The sequence below is a fragment of the Podarcis melisellensis genome (genome assembly GCF_964234715.1).
Source record: "Podarcis melisellensis genome assembly, chromosome: 9".
Lineage (NCBI taxonomy): Eukaryota > Metazoa > Chordata > Lepidosauria > Squamata > Lacertidae > Podarcis > Podarcis melisellensis.
The window spans coordinates 4,917,385-4,937,927 of NC_138541.1; the positions used below are offsets into that span (position 1 = coordinate 4,917,385).

Consider the following 20,543-nt stretch of genomic DNA (forward strand, 5'->3'; position numbering starts at 1 on the left):
ACATTACAGTGGTCTAAAATTAAGGTTTCTCATAGATAACTCACAGCAGCCAAGCTATCCTCATCCAGGAAAGGACGTGCTGTCCAATGAAAGCTGTTGAGATTGCCACTTACCTAGGAGTAAGCCCCCTTTGAATTCATTAGGACGCTGCTGAGTAGATTTGGGCATGACTGCAGCCCGAAGACATTTACTGGGTGACACAGAGGCCCCTTTGTGAACCGAACACTCGCTCTGCGATTGCTGGGGTGATGCCAGGGCAAAACGCCTTTGTCCCTCGGCTGGTATAATGACAAGATCTGCAAGCTCACAGATTCAGCTCCGTTGAATAATTGGACAGAAAAGGAAGCACGGGTCTTTCTGCGGTTAGTAGGTCAGATGCTGGGCCCGAGGTTACGAAGCAGGGTCTTTGGTAAAAGCAATGGCTCAGCCAACCTCGGCAGCTTAGTCAGCATCAAGGGGCATGGAAGTGTCATGGTATGGCAAATCTTGCACATTGCAGCAGCATTTATTCTTCCCTGACTTGATGGAATGGCCCCTCCAAGGTAAATTTCTTTTGGAACAGGGAGCATAAATAAACCGTGTGTGTGTGTGTGTGTGTGTGTGTGTGTGTGTAGAACTGCCTTCTTAATGAAACATAATACTCTCCTGTGCAGATCAACTAACACACACTGCTTTATTGCTAGAATAACACTTGCATAAACTGAAAGGAACTGTAAAGAAAAGTCTAACCTGGTGGTGATCCAGCCCATGATAACAGGACGTTCTAAATTTAACTCTGCAGTGGTTCAGATTAGGATGATCTTAATAACCTCCTGTGGATCTGATGCATGCTTACAGGAGCTTATGCCTCCAATAATTTAATTTCTTAGGAATTACATTTTATACACAGAGCTCTGTATTGCCAGATTATTTAATGCATTGGCGACAGGTTAGCTAGCAGCAAGAGGGATGATATCGATATCATGCTTTCACACTCACTCTCTGTGTTATCAATTTAGCAGAAATTATTTTAAAAAAGAAAACCTGAAATCCTAAAGGTGGCCTACTTCAGATTGTCATCATTAGGACGTATTAGGGTGATGCATTTTGTCCTGAGTTAAAACCACAAAGAGTCCCATGGCACTCGGCAAACTAACACAAAATTATTGTAGATTAATCCTCTCTCTCTGTGTATATATACACAGTAAGATAATGATGGTAGGGATGTAATAAAAATATGACATATTCAAGGGAGTGCCATGAGGGGTGTACACTTTTATATGGGTACATAGTGGTGGGGGGCTCATTAGGGGGGCTTGCATAATATCTCTCCCCCTCTCATTTTATATAGCACAGTCCTCAGTACAGCTACTCAGAAGTAAGTCAGAACCCCAGCACATTAAGGACTGCATCTCCCCATATGAACCACCCTAGACCCCATGATCACAATCCGAGGCCCTTCTTCGTGTGCCCCCTCCACAAAAGTACCGGAGGGTCAAGGGCAGACTTTCATAATCTTTTGTAATATGGTGTCCCGTGGGAGGCCAGCATTTGGCGTCTCCAAATGGATCTTCTCAGTTATGGGTCTTCTCAGTTTTGTGCCCTTTGGGCTTGGTGCCCTGTGTGTGGGATCTGTCTCGACTGCATTAAATCCAGTGCTAGGAAAGCAGCAACAGGAAAACAGGGCCTTTTCAGTGGTGGCTGCATTTGCGGAACAATCATATCTTTACAACGTATCTTCAGGTGCCTCGCCTTCAAAGCCGGCAGGATGTTTTAATATATTCCGCCACACACACACCCTGCCAGGTTTTAATATATGTATGCACATTTTTGTTTCTTTATTAAGCCTTTTTGGTGAAAAGACAAAAAAGTGAATAATAAAATCAATGAATGAAGCGTGTAAGTGGTTGATGGGGCTTCCTCCTCATCTGGGGCTCGCCCTGCAGGTATAGGTATACAAAATTAATAGCTAATAACAATAATAATAACAATAAGGAAAGCGAGGCAGGGCTGGGCGCCCCCTTTCCGCCGAGGGAGGCCTAGCGCCAGCCTCGCCGCCCCCGTTGCTAAGGCGACATCCTGACGACAAGGGCCGTTGCTAAGGGGAGGCCCTTCTTCCGCGTCCGCGTTAAGGAGACTGCGCGTTGCCAGGGGGCGGGGCGAGGCGGCGCGTTGCCCGGCAACGGTTGCCGCGGGGCGGGCCGTTCCCCGCCTCCTCTCCTCCTCCCTCCTCCTCCCTCGGAACAGCTGGCCCTGTCGGGACGTACCATAACGAGAGAGCGAGGAGGTGGGGAGGAGGAGAAGAGCCGGCGGGCGGGGGACGCGTTGGGCGGGGCGGAAGGGCAACGGCTCGCCTCTTCCTCCCTCCAGCTGAGGCGCAGTTGGTGCGTCCCCCGCTCCTCCCTCCCCCCCCCAGCCGCTCGGTGCTGCAGAGAAGGAGAAGCGGAGGCGGCGGGTGCTGGGCTGACAGGACAATGGCGCTGCTCCCCTCGGCACGGAACCCCCTGCTGCTGCCCCCGGCCCGAAGGGGGCGCCCCAAGGCCCGAGGAGGGGCCCAGCCCAGCGTCAGGTGAGGAGGGGTGGGGGGCGAGGGAGGGGGGAGGTGACAGGGGGGCTGCCCTGGGTGGGGTCTGGAGAAAGGAGAGGGGCAACGGGAGGCGGGGGGGAGGGGGGAATGAGAGGGGTGGGGGACAGGGGGGGAGGGGGGAGTGAGGGGTCGGTGGAGGGAGACGAGGAGGGGGACGCGGGGGGGGGGAGGGGAGCAGGAGGTGGGGTGGGGCTGCCCTGGGTGGGGTCTAGAGGGAGTGGAGGAGAAGGTTGTGCAAATGTGGGGGTGGGGTGAGCATGCATCATTTTATACATGCATATATATATATGTATATATGTATATATGTATGTGTATATGTATGTGTGTGTGTTTATATATATATATATATATATATATATATATATATATATATATATACATACACACACACACACACACAAAATACACGTATATGTATATATTTTCTTCTCCACTGTAAGGTCCCAGGGCAGGTTGCCACCGCACAAAATCCAAAATCCCATGAAACAAAGCCAGAACATGTGGCCTTAAGCAACAAAGGAGGTGGCCTTGCAAAAAAATCGTATCTGCCTGAACAACTGTCAATGGGTTAAGGCTGTGTGAGGGGTGCAGAATGCCATGATGCAGATATTTTTTGGGGGGGTTGCTTTGGTGCAGGTGTGGGGTGCCTGGGCAAGGGGTTCTTTGGTACAGAATCGGGATGCATTCTGGTGCAGAATATCTAGGGGTGTCAATAAGGGCAAGGGATTGCTGGGAGGTTGGGAATAGGGGAGTTGTGCAGGCAGGAGCTGAGGTTGGGAAGGGTTAGGGGGCGCTGGCAGTAGGTGCTGCTTGAGGGAGGCAGGACAGGCAGTGGGGAAGGGCTACAGGAAGATAGTGAGGGGCCTGGGGGGGTGGACATGAGCTTTGGGTTGAGCTGAGGTGGGTTCTGTTGGAGGGTCTGCCTTGCTGCAGAAATATGCAGAGGGTCAATGAAGGAGAGGGGCTGTTGGGTCTAGGTGGAGGTTAGTATGGCCAACATGGGGTCACCTCAGTGCAGAATATGCGGGGTGCGGGGCGGCGGGAGTAACAGTTGTAAGGAGCCTGAATTGAGAGGTGGGTCCAGGAAGCGTAAGGGCTTTGTTGTAGATGTTTACAGAATACAGGAAACCGGTGTGGGGGTAGGAAGCCTATAGGGACACGGGTGGTGCTGTGGGTTAAACCACTGAGCCTAGGACTTGCCGATCAGAAGGTTGGCGGTTCAAATCCTCGCAATGGGGTGAGCTCCTGTTGCTCGGTCCCTGCTCCTGCCAATCTATCAGTTCGAAAGCACGTCAAAGTGCAAGTAGATAAATAGGTACCGCACCAGCGGGAAGTTAAATGGCGTTTCCGTGCACTGCTTTGGTTCGCCAGAAGTGGTTTAGTCATGCTGGCCACATGACCCGGAAGCTGTACGCTGGCTCCCTCAGCCAGTAAAGCGAGATGAGTGCCGCAACCCCAAAGTCGGCCACGACTGGACCTAATGGTCAGGGTTCCCTTTACCTTTAGGAAGCATAGGGGACACCCAGAGGCAGGAAGGGTGTGGATGCAAGACTGGGGAGCTGGCTTACCAGTTTGCATTTGGCCCTCTCCGTAAGGACTCACATTGGTTTTGTGGCACCGCTTTTCAGGGACCAAATAATTCAAAAACTTTAAAGTTTCATTGCTAGCTCACCTGAGCATACCCTTGGGAGCAGATCCTGTTGATTTGGGTTCCAGGCAAGTTTAGGGTAGTAGATCAAATTCCTAGTTATTCTTCCATCCACTCCCCACCCCCACCCCGCCAAAGTGTATTCACAGGGCCCAACCCCTATGTGGATGAGTAGTTGATAACAGAGGTTGGAGATAAATGTGCATTGAGATACCAGTTACTGAAGGCAGCTAGCAGGATGAGTTGTGCGAGTGTTGCAGTGTCTGGGCCAGTAAGCAGTGAGTGCCCTGTGGATTCAATTGATCTCTCCTGGCACCTTTTTGAGTTGTAGGTTATCAATCTAGCAGGCAAGAATCATAGAATCATGGGTTGAGGAGAGAAGAGTCTTGGCTGGATGCCTTGGGTCCAGTACAGTTTCAAGACAGAAGGTCTTCAAGGGAGGGTTCAGAGTCAAAGAGTGTGATGGAAAATGGCTGGTGTTGTTTCCCCATCCTTCATGCAGGATAGGCTGTTGGATGGAGGTGAAGAAAGCTGTGGTGGTGGGTTCAGAATGTTTGGGGTACGTCAGATCGGTGGAGGCTCTAATAAGGAGGTGGCCTGTGGTGGTGATGGGACTGTAGGATGGGGCAGTTATGGAAGGTGCATGCTTGAAGTGGTCACTTGGGGGGAAAGGATGTATAGAGGATATGCTTTAGGGGAGAGATTGTAAGGACAAGATGCAGTGAAACCAGGCGTCCTTTGGAACTGCTGCTTCTCCTCTGTCATTTGGATGAACGTTGAGTATGTTGGGCAACGATATTATGAACTGGAATATTGAACACAATGACATTTAAACATGCTTGCAGAGTGCTGGATGAGGTCCTGTACCACTGCAAAGGCAGGGCAATGCATCCTTTAAAGCAGGCTAAAATAAAAGCCAAGGCGTTTTGGTGAGACACCCCTTTGGAGTCTTGGAACGTGCGAAAATATTTTCCAGCATCTTTTCTTTTGTTCCCAGCCTCCCCTCTCCTTTCATAGCAAATCCACAAAGCGAGGATGAGATCAAATTCTTAAAAGTGTGTGCGCGCATGCCTCTTAAGCCTCCCAGACAGGCACAAAGAATAGCAGCCTTTCTCTTTGCAATATGTTTACATGGCTGCCTGGGTGAAGGTTAAATTCCTCTTTCTTGTGGGGTGGCAAATTAAATTAGTCACAAGTGTGTGCGTAGGGGGTGGGGGGAGATGCCTAGGAGGGGGGAATCTTCGGCAGGCCTGTGCTTTACAGTTGTTTGTGTGAGAAAAGCCCCGTCTCCAAATAATTCCTGTTCACTAATTGGAAAGAATGCAAGACTTGGCTTCTGATCTTCTTCTGAGTTCTGATTATTTAAGCTATTTTTATTTATTTTTTAAAAATGAAGCAAGCAAATGGCTTCTAATAAAGCTCTATTAGCTTAGCAGAGTGAATGACCTTGGGAAAGGAGCTGCTGTTTCAGAGCTACCTTGGGGATTTGTTCAGGAGAAACAGATGTAAGTAGTGAGCAGCCTACAACATTTGCCCGCCCCTTAGAATGTCATCTGTTCACATTCTCCTCCCAGATCGCAATGGCATTCCATTCCAATTCCACCCCCCCATTCCTTGTTTAACTTAACAGTACTTTGCAAATCAAATGGTGCTAAGAGAGAAGCAGTTGCCTCACTGCAGAAAATGTACTTCCTGGGTTGCTAAATGAGCAAATATAACAGTGTTTGCACAAAGACTGGCTGTGTTTCTCTGTGCCTGTCTTCCTATGCTACAACTGGAGAAATGTCACAAGATGATATTTCTTGTGTCTCTTTCAAGCACTTCAAAATGAGCGGGCTGGAGCTAGAGTTTGGCACGCAAACAACCAAAAGCCCTGGCTGCCTGTCAAAAGGGAAAGGGAAACATTTTCCATGTTCCTTAAATAAAATCCGTTAAACCGCTGAATGCGCAGCTCCCATAAAGCATGAGAGCTTATTTAAATTTATAAATTCCCTCTTCAAATGACAGTAACAGTGAAGACATTTGGAGCCCAGGAGAAGGTTACAGTGGCGTGTCTCCTTCCTTCCTGCATACGGGGGTCTCTCTAGCAAGCCCACCCTGCTCTACATGGCTGGCGTCCTTAATGAGATCTTCCAGGCCTCAGTAAACCAGTCCTGTTCAGTTATAATAAATACCCTTCCATTCTTTGCATGCTCTCTTTGCTGCTGGAAGTGCAGTGGCATAGCGTGGGGGTGCAGGGGGCGCCGGCCGCACCGGGCGCAACATCTGGGGGTTAGGGTTAGGGGGCGCAAATCCACGGGTTAGGGGGCGCAAATCCACGGGTTAGGGGGCACAAATTACTTGCCTTGCCCCGGGTGCTGACAACCCACGCTACGCCACTGTGGGAGTGGAGTGGTGGATATAGCATTGAGTTTGGACCTGGAGGTGGGAGAGTTATGTTCAGATCTCTGCTGAAGTTCAAATGTGTGTTCTCTTTTCCCAGACCACCTCTCTACCCTGTGACTTTATGGGAGCTATAGCAAGATAAGGGTCCGTGCTCAGTCCATGGTCAACTCATACCTCTTCCTCTCAACCCATATGTTGGTTCGCTCCAATGCTGAGCTGAATTGATTCTGTGAGCATCTTGGATGTTCATTCTCTTTGTCAAACATAGCCCTTTTCATCTCTCTTCGGTTTCCCTTCTTTGCTGGTCACCTAGGCTGCAACCCCACCATTGCCCTAGGCAGTTCCACCACCACACTTCTCCCTGTTCTTTTCTAAGATTGCTTTTCCTCCAGCTTGGCATCTGATCTTAAGGATAGAAGCTGCTATGTGGAAGCCCCTTCCTATAGGAGTCTTTCCCCGCAATATCTGCTGCAGCAGGGGAAGGGAGACTTTTGACTTGCAGTGTCTACTAGACACCCCGAGATCTACTAACTGGATTTGGGTACAAAAACTAAAAAAAAAATTAAATCATTTCCTGATTACCCCGGGGAATGGCTCAGTGCCTGAGGATCTTCTTTGTATGCAGAAGGTTCCATGTTCAATCCCTGATCTACTACAAATCACCCAGTGATCCAGTAGTAGATCTTGCCCTATCTTCTGCCCTTCCCTTTGCTACAGAATGGCTTTTTTGGGGAAGAAGCACCCCAGATTCTTTTGCACCCCTAGTACGCATACCTAAAGCACCCTTGCAAATAAGTCCACAACTGTTGCTAGCTCACTTGACCTCATATACCCATAGGTGTGGTGTTATTTTTCCCAGGCAGTCTAGATAGCGCTGTGGCCATCGGTATCAAATGTAGCACAGCCTGTTGGCCGACTTTATCCATACAAAGACTTGAGATGAAAGTGAGACACGCTTCTTGCCGGCTGGCTCTGTTGATATCTCCAAAAACATCTCTCTCCACCCTTTTGTTATATATCTCTGCCAAGCGAAAACAACATTGAGTGCATCTGATGAAATGGACTCTATTCCATAGAAACTTCAGCCACAATAAATTTGTTAGGGCAGTATTTGGCGTTAGTCATACTCAGAGTAGACGTACTGAAAGTAGCTTAAGTCAGGGATCAGCAACCTTTTTCAGCAGGGGGCTGGTCCACTGTCCTTCAGACCTTGTGGGGGGCCGGACTGTATTTTGAAAAATATAAATACCTTACAAGGTAGTCCCACAGCTGCTTCCGGACCTGGAGGAGGAACGCACTCTGGACGCTTCAGGTTACATACGCTTCAGGTTACAGACTCCGCTAACCCAGAAATATTACCTCGGGTTAAGAACTTTGCTTCAGGATGAGAACAGAAATCATGCTCCGGCGGCGCGGCAGCAGCAGGAGGCCCCATTAGCTAAAGTGGTGTTTCAGGTTAAGAACAGTTTCGGGTTACAAACGGACCTTCGGGACGAATTAAGTACATAACCAGAGGTACCACTGTACAATATAGAACTAGGAAATGATGGTGAAATGTTTTTTCCCCACTAACCTCCAGTGCTAAGAGATCTGTGCAATACTTTCCTCCTTTACTTAAAGCATGGAACAAGTGAGCATAAGAGACATGCTGGATCAGACCAAAGGCCTTCCTAGTCCGGCGTCCTGTTGTCACAATAGCTGACCAGACAACCCCCAAGGGGAGGCCTCAAGCAGAACATGAAGGCAATAGCCCTCTCCCATTGTACCCCAGCAACTGGTATTCTCAGCCATGCAGCATCTGATTTTGCAGGAAGTGTGAAGCCATCAATAAACTAATAGCCTTATCCTCCATGACTTGGCCCCCGTTATAGCTTTAAAAGGGGAGTAAGGAACCAGCGCAGCTTGCGGTGGCGAATTCTAACTTTGCTATGTGAAGTACTTCTGTTTGTCCTGACTCTTCCAGCATTTAGCTTCATGGGATGATCCCAGCTTCCAGCACTAAATGGGAGGGAGAAAAACCTCTTTCTATTCATCTTCCCCACACCATCCATAATCTTACACACCTGCTTATTGTTTCTCTCCACCCCATTTTTTAAAATAATAATAATGTGCAGTCTATCTTCTCCTGCACCATCAGACATTGAGCATGCACCTTCATCCCATGGTCTAGTGCAGGCATAGGCAAACTCGTCCCTCCAGATGTTTTGAGACTACAATTCCCATCATCCCTGACCACCGGTCCTGTTAGCTAGGGATGATGGGACTTGTAGTCCCAAAACATCTAGAGGGCCGAGTTTGCCTGTGCCTGATCTCCTTGCTGCAACTGTGCTGTTTGGCTTGCCAACTTTGCAAGCAAATTCTTTTGTGTGCAGGATGCTGTTTCTGCATAAACAGGAAGAAGCATGTCAGTGACTCCTTAACCAGGCCAGCAGCTCATCCAGCTGACTGACTGTGAACTTTTCAGTTAGGGAAGTTCACAGGAAAACCCCTTCCTCTAAGCCTGTATATAACGCTGTTTGCTCAGAATTACAGCATTATTTTCCCCTATGTGTTATTTTGATAACCGATTCACCTGCTGTTTCAGGTGAAATAAATGAATGGGAAGTACTTGTTTCTGATCCAATACACTCTTCCTTGGGTTATACTTGGTTCATAGACTGCATATGCTCCTCAACATACTTGCTGAGATCTTTAAAACAATAGATGTCGGCCATGGTTATATTTATACGTTTAATGAGACAGTATGGACCCTCAAGAGAAGATAGCTCATTTTGAAAATTACTATACTCGTAATTGCACAAAGGGTAGACTAGGCAAATTTATATCATAGTTGTGAATTCATATAATCTAAAGGGAACATTTATAAAAGAATTGGCAAAGTAACCTGGGGAGAAAGGAGATGGATTTGGTTGAAAGTTCCAACAAGAATCATGCCCACAGATCTAAAAGAAATTTTATATAAGATCCAGGTTCAAAGGAAATAGTCATTCGGCTCCATTGTGCTCCCGCCTTGTAGATAATTGAATAATAGCAAATTGGATACATGCTGATCAAACGATCAGGCTTTGCAAATGTTAGATAATGGTTGTCATCCGGGGACCTCACAGCTAACTGTGGTTGTCTGTAGAGATGATTGCAATTCAGCAATATATAAATGGTTGAAGTAATAATTACTTTTGACACTTTCCCATAACTCTGGTCTCCCACATCACAAACTGTCTTTCAAAAACCAATAATGGGGTAAGCATGGAGGGCCCCCTCTTTGCAAGGGGCGAAGTCCAGTTGGACGTGCCCATGCAGTTCTGAACTGTGTCCGATGAATGCGAGAGGTGGGTGATAGCCATAACTCTCTGTTGCTAGTTTTATGGGCTGCTCTTGCATTATGTTTGTTAGCTCTTTCCATTCAGAACGAAGGTCAACTCTTTGCATGTCAAGGCTTGCCTGTTTGGCCACCCTGGTGTGGCTTGAGAGTAAAATCATGCACTGGTCTGTTGACAGGGTTACTTGGTATTTATGATCAAAGGGAATGTGTTGCAATTCAGATTAGGAATGAAACTCCTTCTGGGAGTACTCAAAGAGAAAGCCAATCCTCAGGACCTCACAGGCTAGCACAAGGCAAACCCTGGCTTGCAGTGGACGCTCAGCATGAGTTCCGGTGCACAAATGTGTCGGTGACCTCCTGGTGACAAAATGGTGTTTTGGTGGCAGCCGTGCTGCCCACGTGATATCTATCGCCTACTTTGCCAAGTGCCCTGAATTGAGTGAAAAATACTTTTATTTTCAGCAGGCACAAAAGGTGGAAGATAAGTTCATCCAACTGCTTTAAAGTGATGATGCAGAAATCACAGAGGAAAAGTGAGTGGGCTGATAGCTGGAGACAGAGAGAGCTTTTTGCAAAATGATGTGGAAAGAGCAAAGGCCTGCTTCTACTAAGTGTATATGAATACTGACAGTTTCAGAACTGCTGGTACAGTTCTGGTTTGCCAGATGACAGATCTCTTTCAGCGAGCCTTGGCTCCCAACAGATTGAAGTCCTTTTTAAGCATCGCCTCTAACCGTCTCCCGTTTTTCTTCGCAGTTGTAGCCGCCTTCGACAAATTCAGAACATCCTGACGCAGAGCAGCAAATCCCAGCCAGATGGAATACTGTGCATTTTGGGTAAGTTCTCCCTACTTATTAAAGTGCACCGACAGCATTATTGAAATGTGCAAGCTAAAGCCAGAAGTTGTGTTTCAGGATCCCAGAAATATTCAAAGAGGGCTCAAGCATTTGAGGAATGTTGCTTGCCCTTAGCAGCTGAAATGTGTTGATGAGTTGAACGCAGAGCCCCTTAGAAATGAATGGAATGAAGAGGTCACACAGTTTTAAATCTCTGGCTAATGCCAAAGACCCATGTGCTTTTTAGGATTTAGTGGTCTCCTCAGAAGCACATAAGGGACGCAGGTGGCGCTGTGGGTTAAACCACAGAGTCTAGGACTTGCCGATCAGAAAGTCGGCGGTTCGAATCCCCGCAACGGGGTGAGCTCCTGTTGCTTGGTCCCTGCTCCTGCCAACCTAGCACTTCGAAAGCACCTCAGAGTGCAAGTAGATAAATAGGAAACGCTCCGGCGGGAAGGTAAACGGCGTGTCCGTGCGCTGCTCTGGTTTGCCAGAAGTGGCTTAGTCATGCTGGCCACATGACCCGGAAGCTGTACGCCGGCTCCCTCGGCCAATAAAGCAAGATGAGCGCCGCAACCGCAGAGCCGGTCATGACTGGACCTAATGGTCAGGAGTCCCTTTACCTTTAAGAAGCACATGGAGACAAGGCAAACATTGAAGATGGGCAGTAGCTCCGTGATGGAGAACATGCTGGCCGTTGGAAGGCTCTGGGTTCAATCCTTGGCATCTCTAATTGAAAAGGTAAGGTAGAGAGATGCCTGGCCTTTTGTCCTTGGGCTTGAAACTGGCCCTTCCCATTTGCAGTTGCTCCAAAAGACCAGTGTGCAGAAATGGAAAGAAGTGTGTTTGCTGCTTCAAGGAGAGCGGAGCCCCAGATAAAATAAATCGGATGTCAGGGACTGGCTAGGTGGCGAAGAATGGTGGGCGGCTTCTGCCAGAAAACCCCCTGCAGGCATGGCCAAACTTGCCCCTTCAGATGTTTTGGGACTACAACTCCCATCATCCCTAGCTCGCAGGACCAGTGGTCAGGGATGATGGTAATTGTGGTCCCAAAACACCTGAAGGGCTGAGTTTGGCCATTCCTGCTAGGGAACCCTCAGAAGAGGAAGGCTCAGAGCCCGGGAAGTGGTGTTGGGACATGGAATACAGGTCAGAGGATGAGGTGTGGGGGCAGAATGCTTGAATGCTGAACAAGCCACAGATTTGAGTGAGACAAGCCTTGCAGTCTGCATACTTGGAGCAGTCTTCGCTGTTGAAAGACAGATACAGTGGTACCTCAGGTTACATACTCTTCAGGTGACATACGCTTCAGGTTACAGACTCCACTAACCCAGAAATAGTGCTTCAGGTTAAGAACTTTGCTTCAGGATGAGAACAGAAATCGTGCCCTATTAGTCCCATTAGCTAAAGTGGTGCTTCAGGTTAAGAACAGTTTCAGGTTAAGAACGGACCTCTGGAACGAATTAAGTACTTAACCCAAGGTACCACTATACAGTGGACGCTTGGGTTGTGAGCGTGATCCATGCGGTATGCACATTTGCAACCCACAGCGTTCGCAACCTGCGCATGCGCGGGTTGCTATTCAACTCTTCTGCGCATGCGCGACTGCCGAAACCCGGAAGTAACCCGTTCCGGTACTTCTGGGTTTCGGCGGTCTGTGACCCGAAAAAGTGCAACCTGAAGCGGCTGTAACCGGAGGTATGACTGTACTACAAAAAAAGAGTGAATCTCTCTTGAGTACTGGAGGCTGAGTAATGTGACTGGCCTGAGAGATTTGTCTCTAAACGTGGAGGCAGTGCTGGAAAATTTTCAAGCAATCTGGTCATGCTTCCTGGACGGTCGTGAGTAAGGCTGACGGTGGAGTGAGTTGGGATGTGAGACACTTTCCTGCTTCCTTTCTCCCTCCCCGTCCTCAGTCCAAAACGTATCATTAGAAAAAGCTTTATTTTTCACTGTCGTCTTCTGTGTTTCAAGTTTGTAATATTTATGTGCGAACTTGAGTTGCGTTTAATTGTGAACATGCACCAAGGACTGGCTAGCAGATGGGTTGGAAAGAGGAGGGTTAAATGAGTTGCAGCTTGGAAGAAAAAAAGAGGCATGGTTTTGTCTGAGTAGTTAAACATTCTGGGCACTGTATATTATGAGTCAGGGAGAAATCTCTGTGGTAAGGGAAACGGCTAAACACAATTAAGCAGACTAAGGCTCAGTTTAGGAATGCCTTGGGGAAAAACTTTGCAGTTTTCATGATGTGCCACTTCTACCTGGCCCTGGCTTTCTTGGTGAAATCTAAGCCATGCAGAAGGGCGCTTGCCTGGACCCTAACCAGAAAGTTGCGGTTAGGTGGCTTAACCCAAACTTTGATAACTCTCTGAAATTAAAGCCATTTGCAGGACACCAGGAATGTGACAAGAGGCTTTGTGGAGACTGAACTATAATTACTCTGGTAAAAAATAACTGAATGCTGTGAAGAAAACTGACAATTCAGGAGGACTGCTGTTCCGCCTGGCCTTTGGCATGGAGTGAATTTGATTCCCTCCCCCTCTTCTTTTTTCCTTTCTCCTCCTGTGATGAGGCTGCATTTTAATGTTTTAATGTTGTATTTAACCTAGTTTTTAAAGCTGTATTCCAATCAACTTGTTTTTATTATTGGTTGTTAGCCGCCCTGAGCCCGGCCTTGGCTGGCGAGGGCGGGGTATAAATAAAATTTATTATTATTATTACAGTGGTACCTCGGGTTAAATACACTTCAGGTTACATACGCTTCAGGTTACAGACTCTGCTAACCCAGAAATAGTACCTCGGGTTAAAAACTTTGCTTCAGGTTGAGAACAGAAATCGTGCTCCGGCAGTGCAGCAGCAGCAGGAGGCCCCATTAGCTAAAGTGGTGCTTCAGGTTAAGAACAGTTTCAGGTTAAGAACGGACCTCTGGAATGAATTAAGTACAGTGGTGCCTCGCTAGACGAAAAGAATCTGTTCCGTGATTCTCTTCATCTAGCGGTTTTTTCGTCTTGCGAAGCAAGCCCATTGACAGCGGATTAGCGCTACAGCTGTCTAGCGGCTTCTAGTGATCAGCTGTTAAGCGGCTTAGGAAAACGGCGGAAAAAGCGGAAAAAACCCGTGGGGGGACACAAGATTTTTTCGTCTTTCGAAGCAACCCCATAGGGAAATTCGTTTTGCGAAGCGCCTCCAAAACGGAAAACCCTTTCATCTAGCGGGTTTTCCGTCTTGCGAGGCGTTCGTCTTGCGGGGCACCACTGTACTTAACCCGAGGTACCACTGTATTATTATTTTGCAAAGTGCTAATGGACAGCACAGAAGAAGAAGGCAAGCGGGGCCACTCCATCATCTGCACTGAGAAGCCAGCTGCCATCAAGTTGCTGCCTGCGTCAACTGTCAGCTGGCAGTAGCCATTCCATCAGGCTGCAGAGGAAGGGAAGTGGGGCCACTCTGGCAGCTCAGCTGCAAAACCAGCCACTTTTGATTCCTCCTCTTCCTTGAACTGTTTCATGCCAGCTGGTCATTGTAAGCGCTTTGCAGCTAAGCCTTAAAGTGTGCTATTTTTCTTGACCTCTGGAAGTCTGAAGAGTAAGGGTAAAAATGCTCTTAAGTCAGGGTTTCCCAATTGGGTCTCCAGCTGTTTTTGGACTACAACTTCCATCATCCCTAGCTAGCAGGACCAGTGGTCAGGGATGATGGGAATTGTAGTCTCAAAACAGCTGGAGGGCCAAGTTTGAGGAAGCCTGCTCTACAGCATGTGCAGAAACCGCTTCTTCCCTGACCTCTAAACAAATAAATTCACATTTTTCTTCCACCCTCCAAACCCGTTTTGCATTTGTGTCATGTCTTTTAGAATATACATATCAAGGCAGAGGCTGATTTACTAATCTTTGTCAGCTGCCCTAGGAGCCTTTTCAGCAGAAGAGCAGCCTAAAACTGCTGTAAATAATAAAATCCATTCTTCCCCAGCAGTGACCTCTTGTGCCCCTTCCCTTCCCCATGTGAGTTATCTCTAGAATTGCCCCCTGGCACTACAGGGTAGCTTTTAGGTACTTCCATGATGAAAGGAGGTTGCACAGCTGACCAGAATTAATTTGCAAGGCTTGCATCTGCAGATCTGTATATTATGAACAGTGCAAATGTTGCTTAGATCAGGAGTTAATAGAGATGTATCAGGACTTGGGAGCCTTAGCTAGGAATCACTCAGCAGTATCTCTGGGGGCAAAGACCTGAAAATAAGTTGAGCTGCCGCAGTATGAAGATGGGGAGAACCTCCTGAACGTAAAGCATGAATTACAATGATAAAATTAACGCAGAGCTGGGCTGGCAACATTGCAGAAAAAGGGTGCTTGTCGTGTATATATGCAGGAATGTTATAATTATTGCTGCATTACAGTCATACCTCGTGTTGCGTTCCGCTCTCATTACAGACTTTCAGCTTACGAACGCAGCAAACCCAGAAGTGTTTACTTCTGGGTTCGGCGCATGCGCAGAAGCGATCCGCGTGCTTTGCACATGCTCAGAAGCGCTCGATCGTGCTGCGCAAATGCGCAGAAGAGGTGCTCTAGTTGCGGACTTTTCAGGGTGTGTACAGCACCCCGAAACTGATTAAGTCCACAACTAGAGGTGCCACTGTATTGTGATAGGTCTTAATATTTCTTACGGCTCATGGATTTAATAGGCTAAATTAAAAATGGGTGGGAGGTAGGGAAACCAGTCAGGTGTCAAGCCCACGCCTGGGGCACGATGAATGAGCAGAATATAAAACCTCCGAACTTGTATATAAAGATTCTAACTTCCGTGCCCTGTGCAACTCTGAGAGGCACCTGAGTGCCCTAGATTTCTTGCCAGGGTCTCCCTGGGCTTTTGTCTGGCCCCTGCTTATAAGTCTGGATTTACTGGCAGCCCTTGAGTTGTATCCCAGCGTAACCCCGTGTGAAAGCCGAGACAGAACAGTGACACAGGAAGCCAGGCTGTTGTGAGAGCTGCAGCTGGTTCCAGCCACGAAAGAGGCCGCCAGATATTAAATGTGATCAGATCCTGGACAGCTTTCATCCTTTCTCGGATACCACAGGCTAGATGGGCTAATTAAATGCTTACGACACGACATATCAAATTTTTCTGTGCTTGGTCCCATCTGAAACCCTTTTGTGAGCCGTTCCCCCAAATGCATCCCTGCTAATACCGGACTGCTGCATTCCTAGCTAGCTTCTCCTGAAAGAGGGGGAATGTCAACCCAAGCCTGGGAATTTCTGTTCCCTTCTGTTGCTCTCCTCTTAAGCTGGGTTTCTCTTTTCTTTTCTTTCATTGGGGAGGATCTGCTGCAGTCTGCAGCCTTAGGGAAATGTTTCAACTCGAAGCTGGAAAATGCATTTTAAATGCATTGCGGTCAGTATCAGAATTGTAGCAGAGGCGGATTTAAGGGAGTGCGGCAGGTTTAGTTGCACCGGGTGCAGAGCCTCGGGAGCGCTGCAACTATGATGTAGAATGGAAGGGGGGGGGCACCAAATTTTGGTGTCACACAGGGCACCGCAGAAATTTTAGACCCCCAAGGTTCTGCTGCTGATTTTAGGTTCCTGGGTAACAACGTGTTCTGGAGGTATTTCCCCTAGTCATAATCAAAATAATTTGCTCTAGCTGACCGGGCAAATAAGCCTTACACTAACTGGTGGCTCTTTCTTTCTTTCTTTCTCTCTCTCTCTCTCTCTGGTGGGGGGAGACACAGATTTGCTTACTTAGGTATGTGTACAGATTTGCTAACTGAGATATGTGCACGAAATAAATAAAAAAATTAAAAAACTGTCCAGTAGCACCCTGGAGACCAGCTAAGTTTGTTCTGGGGTATAAGCTTTCATGTGCATCTTAAAAAGCAGGGACATCACCTTGCCAACAAAGATCCGTATAGTTAAGGCTATGGTTTTCCCAGTAGTGATGTATGGAAGTGAGAGATGGACCATGAAGAAGAATTGATGCCTTTGAATTATGGTGCTGGAGGAGACTCTTGAGAGTCCCATGGACTGCAAGAAGATCAAACCTCTCCATTCTGAAGGAAATCAGCCCTGGGTGCTCACTGGAAGGACAGATCCTGAAGCTGGGCTCCAATACTTTGGCCATCTCATGAGAAGAGAAGACTCCCTGGAAAAGACCCTGATGTTGGGAAAGATGGAGGGCACAAGGAGAAGGGGATCACAGAGGACGAGATGGTTGGACAGTGTTCTTGAAGCTACCAGCATGAGTTTGACCAAACTGCGGGAGGCAGTGGAAGACAGGAGTGCCTGTCGTGCTCTGGTCCATGGGGTCACGAAGAGTCGGACACGACTAAACGACTAAACAACAACAAGTGCATGCACACTTCTTCAGAAACCAATATGGGTAGATATGTGTGGGTAGACTGGTTAGTAGACCTATTGATAAGGCCACCATATTTGATGCTGATGCATGGTGTGTGCCCCCCTCCCTTCAGTATCTGTGTGTCCATGGAGGAGGGCATTGTGTGGTTTGACGGGCTTGTTTGAACGATTTAGACCTGATTTATAAAGTATTCTTTGCCTCGGTGCTGCTAACATCTGGGCAAAACCTGCGGTGAAATTCCTGTAAATATATTCTGTAAGGATGGCTTTTTAATCAGTTGGGTCCCTTCCTTGGCTGCCATCCTAAAGCTCTTGGTAGCTGGAATCCATTATTTCCTCGCCCATATGTTGTTCAGTGCATTTCTGCAAGTGAAGATACCTCCCTCCCCAAAAACAAAGAATGAAGCGCTAACTAATCGTGGAGTGACATGCCCCCCCTTTTTCTCCAGGCCCAGCCTCCTCCTCCTGGTACCCCTTTGCTTTTGATTTCTCCCAGAAATATGGGGGTTGTCATTAACATAATGTTCTGGTTTTGTGACGCCACAATGGGAAATTTCTTCCATTCATGGGGTTGTTGTTGGTTTTTTGCATAAAATCAAAGCAGTTTTGGAACTGCGTGTTTGAAAGAATAGGGGGAAGCTTTCCACCACATCAGAGCTACCATTAAACACCCCTCCCCCCAATCTGCTTACTAAATTTTGTAAAAAGTTGATCCCTTTTTTCATATAAGATCCAGATTCTGCATGTTATGACCACGCAGGGCTGTTACAGGCCAAAATGTGGGAAAGTTGCATGCAAACCAGCAGGGCAAGGATATCATCAGGGGAAAATGGAAACAACTGAACTTGATTAAATTGTCAGTGGTGTTGAGGAATGGGGTTAATTATCTAGAAGAAATAAATAATAGAGTCTGTTAAAAGCTTGTGTAAAAAGAGGTGTTTTAGGTGGTGATGTAGACTGCTTTGTGTTATAAAAACATGAGTTCAAGAAAGGATAGCTATGAATGAAAAATGCAGAGAACAAAATGTTATTGGCAGTTGAAATGTGTGTGAGATTCTATTATAAAAAGGAGGCTTTTCTTCTTTTTTGTTGTATACTACAGTGGTACCTCGGGTTAAGTACTTAATTCGTTCCGGAGGTCCGTTCTTAACCTGAAGCTTTGTGTGTGTGTAATATTTGTTGTATGCTCTATTATATTGTGTGTGTATGTAATATATATATGTGTGTGTGTGTGTGTGTGTGTATATATATATATATATATATATGAAGTTTGATTATTTAAAAGAAAAATCAGAAATTAACCTGAGGTGGCATGTTGCGAGTGGGACTAGATTCCCTTGGGGGTCTTTCTCCCGAGCCTTTGACCCTCACCTTGCCCCCTCATCATGGCCAGCCCCTTGCGATGATTCCTCTTAACATTTGCCTTCTGCAAAGCTGGAGGTTATTTCTTGGAAAGCTGTCAGCTCTCTCCTACCGTGACTCAGGGATTTATTCCATAATTCTCATGGGCTCATGTTTTAATCATAAATCTTGCGTTGGAAGAATTAGGTCACCAGATTAGCTTAATAGGAAGCTTCAATCAGCAGCATATCAATTAAGGAGAAATGGTATTTTCAGAGGCAGATGTGGAACGATTAGGGAAGCGCCCCAGTGCCGTGGTTTGGACGGTCTGTAGCATCCTGCTGTTCTCCCCACCGTCTGGGGAATTCAGTCAGTGATATGATGGGTAAGGTAAAGGTAAAGGTACCCCTGACCATTAGGTCCAGTCGCAGACAACTCTAGGGTTGCGCTCTCACCTTGCTCTATGGGCCGAGGGAGCCGGTGTTTGTCCGCAGACAGCTTCCGGGTCATGTGGCGAGCATGACTAAGCCGCTTCTGGCGAACCAGAGCAGCGCACGGAAACGCCGTTTACCTTCCCGCTGGAGCGGTACCTATTCATCTACTTGCACTTTGTCGGGCTTTTGAACTGCTAGGTTGGCAGGAGCTGGGACCGAACAACGGGAGCTCACCCCGTTGCGGGGATTCGAACCGCCGACCTTCTGATTGGCAAGCCCTAGGCTCTGTTTAAAGCATATATTTAAAGCATGAGGATCGTGCAGATAACACTAGCAATGGGAAACGGGAGAATGTGCCGGGATGCATATTGCATCCTGTGTACCGCAGTAGCATTTGATCCGAGAGACGACTTAATGGACACAGCTGTGTGGAGTGTGATATACATAGAATCATAGAATTGTAGAGTCGGAAGGGACCCTAAGGATCATCCAGTCCAACCCCCTGCAGTGCAGGAATATGCAGCTGTCCCACATGGGGATTGAACCTACAACCTTGGCGTTATCAGCACCATGCTCTAACCTACTATCCATGAGATGTATCTTGGGAAACAGAGTGGAAGTATATCAGATGTCAGCCCCTGCAATTGATGGGCACTATGAGGGTCCCATATTGGCCAAACCTTGATATAAAGACTGGACTGAGCCTGACCTTCTGACCTTCTCTGGCTTCCAGTGTATTGTATTCTGTTTCTTGTGGGTCAGGCATTTCCAAAAACTAGTCTTTGGAGTCCTGGTTTGGAAAGCAGGAAGCTCAGATCTGGATTTGTGTATGGCAATTCCCAACATGACCCAGATAGGTAATGGTTTTGTGTCGCCTTAATCCACGTGAGAGTAGAAGCCCAGGGCAGGTTGCCCACAGATCTCCAGTTACTGTTACCTGTCGGTCGCCAGCCAAACGTTGCAAGGAACTTCCGAAGCAGAGCACAATGGAAGCAGCCATCCTTTGTTCTCAGTGGTTCGTATCTAGCAATTAAGGGCTGGGGAGCAGAGGAAAGGAGAGGAAGAGAGACTGGGAAAATGGACGTCGCTCTCCTGGGTATCTTGGCCAGTAGCCACTGATGGACCTGGGGTGAAAAAAGCACACAACCCCACTTGAACTAGATCCACTGTCAAAGAAGGCAGAGAGATCCAGACACACAGGGGAACCAGTTCTGTGCCTCAAACTGCAATAGCAAATGTTGAAGCATTTTGGATTTGGGGACAGATTATTCGCACACAAGGAAAGGTGGGGCATGCCCTTGGCAGCACCGTTCAAAAATGCTTTTATCCTCCTCTTCATTTGTTCCTGACACCATCTGTTGCTCAGAAGCTCTTTTCCTTTCCAAACTGTCCTCCAGTGCTCCCTGGTTGACCTTGCCGTCCCAATTCCCAGCTCTGCACTCTCCGTTCTTCGGCTTAGTGTATCATAAAGGGATTTTGGGGGGGAAAATGATCCTCAATTGTTCCAAACTGGGTAGTGGCCTGAGGTCAACCGGCGTTGCCAATCCCTTTCTGAAAGGGGCAGCTCTGGGCTGGATTTGCAGCTTAGTGTGGGGGAAATAAATATGAAGTGCCGTCCGCCTCCTTAAATTGCTTCTGTAGCACTGTGCCCCAAGGCTTTTCTA

At 47.5% G+C, this 20,543-nt stretch overlaps 1 protein-coding gene across 1 annotated transcript in view; it reads left to right on the forward strand.

The window, feature by feature from the left end:
* Positions 1 to 2,389: 2,389 nt before the first annotated feature.
* DNAAF9 (dynein axonemal assembly factor 9) overlaps positions 2,390 to 20,543 on the forward strand; it is a 76,671-nt gene continuing 58,517 nt past the window's right edge. The window contains exons 1-2 of the mRNA XM_081924830.1: positions 2,390 to 2,548; positions 10,678 to 10,757. Coding sequence (XP_081780956.1) covers positions 2,454 to 2,548; positions 10,678 to 10,757 — 175 coding nt within the window. The 5' untranslated portion in view covers positions 2,390 to 2,453. The remainder of the gene's footprint in view (positions 2,549 to 10,677; positions 10,758 to 20,543) is intronic.